Source organism: Macaca fascicularis, chromosome 9, assembly GCF_037993035.2.
Source record: "Macaca fascicularis isolate 582-1 chromosome 9, T2T-MFA8v1.1".
NCBI classification, from domain to species: domain Eukaryota; kingdom Metazoa; phylum Chordata; class Mammalia; order Primates; family Cercopithecidae; genus Macaca; species Macaca fascicularis.
In genome coordinates, this window is record NC_088383.1 from 36,371,629 (window position 1) to 36,379,207 (window position 7,579).

The 7,579-nt window shown below is 48.2% G+C and overlaps 1 protein-coding gene across 2 annotated transcripts; it reads left to right on the top strand.

The window, feature by feature from the left end:
• The first annotated feature begins 2,201 nt into the window (after positions 1 to 2,201).
• Positions 2,202 to 6,127, top strand: GJD4 (gap junction protein delta 4). Of its 2 annotated transcripts, none has more exons than XM_065520538.2 (3): positions 2,202 to 2,336; positions 2,816 to 2,957; positions 4,927 to 6,127. In XM_065520538.2, exons 2-3 carry the CDS (start codon positions 2,894 to 2,896, stop codon positions 5,973 to 5,975), a joined length of 1,113 nt encoding a protein of 370 aa, XP_065376610.1. In that variant the 5' UTR covers positions 2,202 to 2,336; positions 2,816 to 2,893; the 3' UTR covers positions 5,976 to 6,127. The 2 variants fall into 2 exon arrangements, with proteins under 2 accessions (XP_065376610.1, XP_065376609.1); XM_065520537.2 differs by having other exon boundaries at positions 2,816 to 2,953.
• Positions 6,128 to 7,579: the final 1,452 nt, after the last annotated feature.

Below are 7,579 nucleotides of genomic sequence, written 5' to 3' on the forward strand. Positions count from 1 at the left end.
TTTGCCAAAGTCACTACACTAGAGAGAGGTGAGGCCAAGGCTGAGTGCCACGTAGCACTATTGTTATCTTTCCTTTTTGCTAACACTTTTTTTTTCTCCTTTTTTCTAGATACAAGGACTTGCTTTGAGGCCCAAGGTGGAGTGCAATGGCATGATCATGGCTCGCTGCAGCCTCGACCTCCTGGGCTCAACTGATCCTCCCACCTCAGCCTCCTGAGTAGCTGGGATTACAAGCATGCCAACACTTGGTTAATTTAAAGACATTTTTGTAGAGATGAGACTCTCTATGTTGCCCAGGCTGGTGTTGAACTCCTGGCCTCGAGTGATCCTCCATCCTCGGCCTCTCAAAGTGCTGGGATTACAGATGTGAGCCACAGGGCCCGTGCTGACCACCTGCGTTTAGTGAACTCTCCCACTTTGGCATCTTGTACACTTCAGCCCCTGACTCCCAGCTGGTTTCTTTGGCCATGGGTTGAACACAGTACTCCCCACATCTTCTCTCTACTCCACATACACATACAGAAACTCCATTGGCGCTGGGATGCTCTTACAGAGACAGTCGGGAGTCGATGCCCAGACACCTCCACCTTCTCTGCTTCCCTTACCTCTAGCTAGCTTCACATAGCCATTGGAGTTAGGATTTCTTTTCTTTTTTGAGACAGAGTCTCGCTCTGTCACCCAGGCTGGAGTGCAGTGGTGCGATCTGGGCTCACTGCAACCTCTGCCTCCTGGGTTCAAGTGATTCTCGTGCCTCAGCCTTCCAAGTAGCAGGGACTACAGGTGCCGGCCACCACGCCTGGCTAATTTTTATATTTTTAGTACAGATGGGGTTTCACCATGTTGGCCAGGCTTGTCTCGAACTCCTGACCTCAAGTGATCCACCCGCCTCGGCCTCCCAAAGTGCTGGAATTTACAGGTGTGAGCCACTGGGCCTGGCCAGAGTTAGGATTTCCAAGTAAAGCAAAATGTCACCTAGCAGGAGAGAGGAAAAAAGGAGAAAGAGAAAAAAGACAAGGAATGGGGATGGGGTAGACTTCAAGGAGGAAGAGCAAAGGTGACCAGGATGAGAAGGGAGGTGGGTGGGCGTGGGCTGCTCAGAAGATGCGCTGAAGGGTGGGACCAGAGGAGCTGACCCTGAGATGCACCTGTCACTGACACTGGGTCATTCTTTACATTTCAAAATCATTTTCACATCTCTGGTCCCATTTTGCATATCACAGTCACTGTGAGTGGGTGAAGAACACATTCTTTTTTTCCTGCTTCACTGATGAGAAAACTGAAGCATGAAGAGCTCCAGTGATTTGCTCATGGTCATGCAGTGCTAATTTATTCTGCATTTGGGACAGGCTATTTCTATCACACAGCAAATTCAGTAATTGCTTTCCTGATATTTCATTTTTTTTAAAAAAGCCAATACCATAAGCAGTCTATTAGGAGACAAATTCTCCTTTATTTTATACACCCTGTGACTCTTTCAATATTTTTACTTAACTACAATTTCTCCAATTTCATTGCTCATGTCGGAGCATTTGACTAAAATATAGCAAAACCACTGTTCCTTTCAAGGGGGTCAAAACGTTTTCCGTGGATGGGAGCGTGTCATGTGAGTAAAGATGAAAGTAGCTTTGTTGCACTCTTCTGGGAATCTTTCTAGGGATATTACTAAAGTCAAGAATAGATCAGAAATGAAGAAAAGATGGGGATATAAAGAATAGCTTTCATGGAAAATTGAAATCATTCCTTTTCAAGTTTACAATTTCCACCCTGATCATAGCTCCCCAACCCTGCAGGATGGGTTCTTCCCAGATATGAAGGTGGCTGCGGCGATAGGATTTTGATGCAACTGTGATTGATGTCAGCAGGTCCAGACCATGATAGTTCATGACAAATTTAACAGACATTTATTAAGTAGATTCAATGGGAACAGCTCCAGGCTAGATGGGGCTGGGCGATACAAAGGGAAGATGTAATCTGTGAAGGTCGTAGGGGCCAGTGAGGGATTGAAATACCATGGATATGGGTTGTCACACACCCACTTCACACCAGTTGCTCTTATTCTATGCCATCATTTCACAGAAACCTCCCACAAATGCCGAGTGGAATGGCATGATTCTCCTTATTGCAAGATGAGACTGTCTGGAAGGATCCAGCGACTTCCCCAGTGAGTTGGGGACTGCCCCCAGCTTTGCAGCCAGGCTTTTGTCTCTAAGGGAAGAGCTGTCACTCACTGCACAGGAAGCAGCAGGAGAATAAAACCAAGTCACGGTCTAAAGTTGGACACCCGACTGAGATACAGATTTCTGCCTGCACCCATGATACAGGAATGCAGAATAAGGGTGAGATCCTTGTGGGTTCGTGTGATGGTGGCATGGCGATTCATGCTTGATTGAGATGACAAAATATGAACACTTTAAGGGCTTCTTGCACAAGTGAAGTGGTTGTAGAAATGTTTTCAAGGAGCAAATGCCTTTTTAATAGAAAAATTTACGTGACTAGTTAGCAGAAGTTTTTCTTTCTTGGGTTAAAAGTAGTTGCTGCTATTATATCCTGAAGCATCTGGCTGTCCTGATGGGGACATGTGAGCGCTGCCACAGGCCTGGAATATCCCAGGCGGGTAAGAATAGCCCACAATAAGAGATGACTGCTGCTTGCTCTGCTGGTCACTGCAGTTGTCAGGAATGTTTTGCCTCAGAGGCTTAGGGCCGTCTCAACTTGGAGACAGAAAAACCCATCTCCTACTCCTGGCTCAAAGCTTTGCTTTCTTATCTCCAGCTCACACCTTTAAGTCTTTTGTAATTAAAGGACATTTATCCAGGCAAGGATTTTTCCACCTCCTTGGAGAACACGCCCTGCAGTGTCTCCTGCAGCCTGGAGCCTGTGACATTCTGGAAGCATGGAAGGCGTGGACTTGCTAGGGTTTCTCATCATCACACTAAATTGCAACGTGACCATGGTGGGTGAGTATTGGGACTGTCTCCAAACTCCCGCGCAGTTTTTGTTTCCATTGCCATGGTGGAATTGAGTCCTTCTTAAAGGGTCCAGGTATTTCCTCATTTTCAGTGTGCAGGCACCAAGCCGAAAGTTCACCCACTGCCAAAACAAAGGGCTGCTGTGCCTTTCTGGAGGAAAGAGACCTGAGGCTTCTATTTTTTTAGAATGGTTCCGCGGTTCCTCTGTCATGTAAGGGTCTTGCGGGTGACATTGTTCTCTCACAGGCCCTCCTGTGCTGACACTGGGGTGCTGACTCCAAAGACTGAAGCAGGTGGAGGGGTATTTGTGTGCAACCCTGGTGTGGCTACGTTACCAGGAAAAGGCACAGAACAGCAAATGTGAATGAGAAAGTGATCCCTTTAGGTTTTATCCTGGAAGCTTAATTTTTGTTTTTGTTTTTGGAGACAGAGTGTTTGTTACTCTGTCACCGAGGCTGGAGTGCAGTGGTGCGATCTCGGCTCACTGCAACCTCTGCCTCCCGGGTTCAAGTGATTCTCCTGCCTCAGCCTCCCGAGTAGCTGGGACTACAAGCACATGCCACCACGCCTGGCTAATTTTTTGTGTGTTTTTGGTAGAGACGGGGTTTCACCGTGTTAGCCAGGATGGTCTCGATCTCCTGACCTTGTGATCCACCTGCCTCGGCTTCCCAAAGTGCTGGGATTACAGGCGTGAGTTACCATGCCTGGCCTGGAAGCTTAATTTTTAAGGAGTAGCCATTTCTCTTGTGCACTTTAAACCAAATCCCAAGTTTAGTTTAGTTATTTTTTTTAACAAAGAAAATAACAGATTTTTGTTTAATGTAGATGACTCACATTTTCAGAGAGGTATGGGGGTCAGCAAAGGATGACTATATGCCAGAGATGCGGTGATACTTTCCCGGCTCATTGTTTTGTAGATTTAGACAAGATCAACTTGATGTTAAAAGTTCAACTCAATGACTCATCACGTAGTGATATTATTCTTTGCTTGACTGTCTTTATTTATTTATTTTTGTTTTGTTTTGTTTTTCTGATGTCAGGCGATGTTTCTCTCATTTCAAAACACAATATTCACAAGTTATTTTGGCTGAGTTTTAAACACGTTTCGAAACAGTTGGTCGCTGCCATGAAAAGAGGGCTTGACAGTTATTTTGGTTTCCCAGCTTGGTGTCACTCAGTCACCATACATTGAAGAAGGACAAGCCTCATTCATTCTTAATAGCTGAAAAAGGGGAAGAGGAATTCTGAATGATTAAAAAATCTGAACAATGGAATGTTCATAAAGAAATTCAATTTCAAAGGCCATAGACTAACATTAAATACAAGCCCTGTGATTAAATAGAGATCCCTGGACTGTTGTCATAAGTAAGAAGATTTACTGAAATCAGCAGCTCGAATTGGCTACACACAGTTACAGAAATATCCCAACCTCTTTTAAAAGGCTTATTCTCCTAAGAAGAAAATGTAAATCTTATTTACATCATTAATTTGCTCAGCCAAACTTTCTTTCTGGACCTGTCAGTCCAGGAGACGTTACCAAAAGTCTGAATTAGCAGACAGATTAAAACACTTTTAATATAATGCTTTTAAAAAATCTGCTCATCTTGAAGCATCTTACAAACAAGGATGTTCAGTGCTCAATAAATACTTGTCAAATGAACTACCTGATACTCTTGCTGTGAGTAAAGACAAGCTGACAGGTGTGGTGGCTCATGCCTGCAATCCCAGCTACTTAGGAAGCCAAGGCGGCAGGAGCACTTGAGGTCAGGAGTTCAAGACCAGCCTGGGCAACATAGCACGACCCTATGTACAACAAACAAACAAACAAACAGAAAACTAAAGACATGCTTATTGACGTCTCAGTTCCCCAATCTCAGCCCCAATACAAACTTTAAAACTGTTGTTCAAGGCAGTGTATTCCGGGGTGATAAGGCTATGCCTGCTTCCTCTCTTCCAGGAAAGCTCTGGTTCGTCCTCACGATGCTGCTACGGATGCTGGTGATCGTCTTGGCGGGGCGCCCCGTCTACCAGGACGAGCAGGAGAGATTTGTCTGCAACACGCTGCAGCCGGGATGCGCCAACGTTTGCTATGACGTCTTCTCCCCCGTGTCTCACCTGCGGTTCTGGCTGATCCAGGGCGTGTGCGTCCTCCTCCCCTCCGCTGTCTTCAGCGTCTATGTCCTGCACCGAGGAGCCACGCTAGCCGCGCTAGGCCCCCGCCGCTGCCCCGAACCCCGGGACACGGCCTCCGGGCAGAGACGCTGCCCGGGGTCCTGCAGGGAGCGCGGCGGCCTCGAGGTGCCCGACTTCTCGGCCGGCTACATCATCCACCTCCTCCTCCGGACCCTGCTGGAGGCAGCCTTCGGGGCCTTGAACTACCTTCTCTTTGGGTTCCTGGCCCCAAATAAGTTCCCTTGCACGCGTCCTCCGTGCACGGGCGTGGTGGACTGCTACGTGTCGCGGCCCACGGAGAAGTCCCTGCTGATGCTGTTCCTCTGGGCGGTCAGCGCACTGTCTTTCCTGCTGGGCCTCGCGGACCTGGTCTGCAGCCTGCGGCGGCGGATGCGCAGGAGGCCCGGACCCCCGACGAGCCCCTCCATCCGGAAGCAGAGCGGAGCCCCTGGCCACCCCGAGGGACTCCCGACGGACAAGGAGGGTGGGCGGGAGCAAGAGGGGGCACCTGCGCCCCCGGTTGCACGCGCCGGAGGGGAGGGGGCCGGCAGCCCCAGGGTTACATCCAGGGTGTCAGGGCACACGAAGATTCCGGATGAGGATGCGAGTGAGGTGACATCCTCCGCCAGCGAAAAGTTGGGCAGGCAGCCCCGGGGCAGGCCCTACCGAGAGGCCGCCCAGGACCCGAGGGGCTCAGGATCCGAGGAGCAGCCCTCAGCAGCCCCCAGCCACCTAGCGGCGCACCCTTCCTGCAGCCGCCTGCAGCCCCCTGACCCGCCTGCCAGCTCCGTCGGTGCTCCCCACCTGAGAGCCAGGAAGTCTGAGTGGGTGTGAAAAAAACAGCACCTGGCCATGCCCCGGGGCTCACGCCTGTAATCCCGACACTTTGGGAGGCCCAAGCAGGAGGATCGCTTGAGAATGTATCTCCTTGCCCAGGAGTTTGAGACCAGCCTGGGCAACATAGTGAGACCCTCGTCTCTACAAAATATCTAAAAATTAGCTGGGCACAGTGGCTGCCGCCTGTAGTCCCAGCTACTTGGAGGGCTGAGGTGGGAGGACCATTTGAGCCTGGGAGATTGAGGCTGCAGTGAGCCAAGATCATGGCATGGCACTGCACTGCAGCCTGGGGAACAGAGTGATACCCTGTCAAAAAAAAAAAAAAAAAAAAAAAGCACAATGCAGAGCTGAGAGAGCCCAGCTGTCCTTTGCACACGGGAATGCCTGTGCTGATGTGCTGATGCACACTCACTTTGGCACCTGGCAGAAGGGCGAGCTGACCTGGGGACACACGGACATCACAGGAGATATATTCTCAGTACGGATTTAATTTAGATAACACTTTTTAATTTTTTTAAAAAAGCACATGACATTCAATGTCCCAGCAAAACTAAAGTGATGAACTGGAGTCAGCTTTCTGATAATGGTGAGATGGTTCTGTCAGACACACTCTCCCGGTTCTGCTATCAAATTCTTTGCCATGTATTTCATGTAAGGCATGTTTTCTTCCGTTAGTATATTGATGTTTAATATTTTCTAGTGAATTATGAGGTTTTTTTTGTTTTTGTTATTCTGCTTTGGATGAAAGAAACATCTGTTAGGCGTGTCATAAATAGAGAGACATTAAACTTCTCCTAACCCCTTAATAAAATTGTATTAGTTCATTTCATACTGCTATGAAGAAATACCCGAGACTGGGTAATTTATAAAGAAAAAGAAGATTTTTTGTTTGTCTTTTTTTCTTTGTTTTTTGAGTCGGAGTCTCACTCTGTCGCCCAGGCTGGAGTGCAGTGGCGTGATCTCTGCTCACTGCAAGATCCACCCTCTTGTTTCACACCATTCTCCTGCCTCAGCCTCCCGAGTAGCTGGGACTACAGGTGCACGCCACCAGGCCTGGCTAATTTTTTGTGTGTTTAGTAAAGATGGGGTTTCACCATGTTCGCCAGGATGGTCTTGATCTCCTGACCTCGTGATCCACCCACCTTGTCCTCCCAAAGTGCTGGGATTACAGGCATGAGCCACTGTGCCCGGCAGAAAAAGAAGTTTAATGGACTCACAATTCTACATGGCTGGGCAGACCTCACAATCATGGCAGAAGGTGAAGGAGGAGCAAAGTCACACCTTACATGGTGGCAGGCAAGAGAGCATGTGCAGGGTAACTCCCCTGTATAAAACGGTCAGATCTTGTGAGACTTACTGTCATGAGAATAGCAGGGGAAAACCCGCCCCATGATTCAATTACCTCCTACCAGGTCCCTCCCACAACACGCGGGGACTATGGGAGCTACAATTCAAGTTGAGATTTGGGTGGGGACACAACCAAACCATATAAAAAATTAATGCTGATTGTATTATAATATCATGCTTCATACATCATTGTGTTAGAGCAGAAATGACAAATGCAGAAAATATGGCTAATAAACAGTTGGGTTGGGGGGGGG

Excerpts from the sequence above, each read along its gene's own strand:
- GJD4 (XM_065520537.2), top strand. Across the intron at positions 2,954-4,926 it reads TAAATTGCAACGTGACCATG|GAAAGCTCTGGTTCGTCCTC; the intron begins GTGGGTGAGTAT and ends CCTCTCTTCCAG.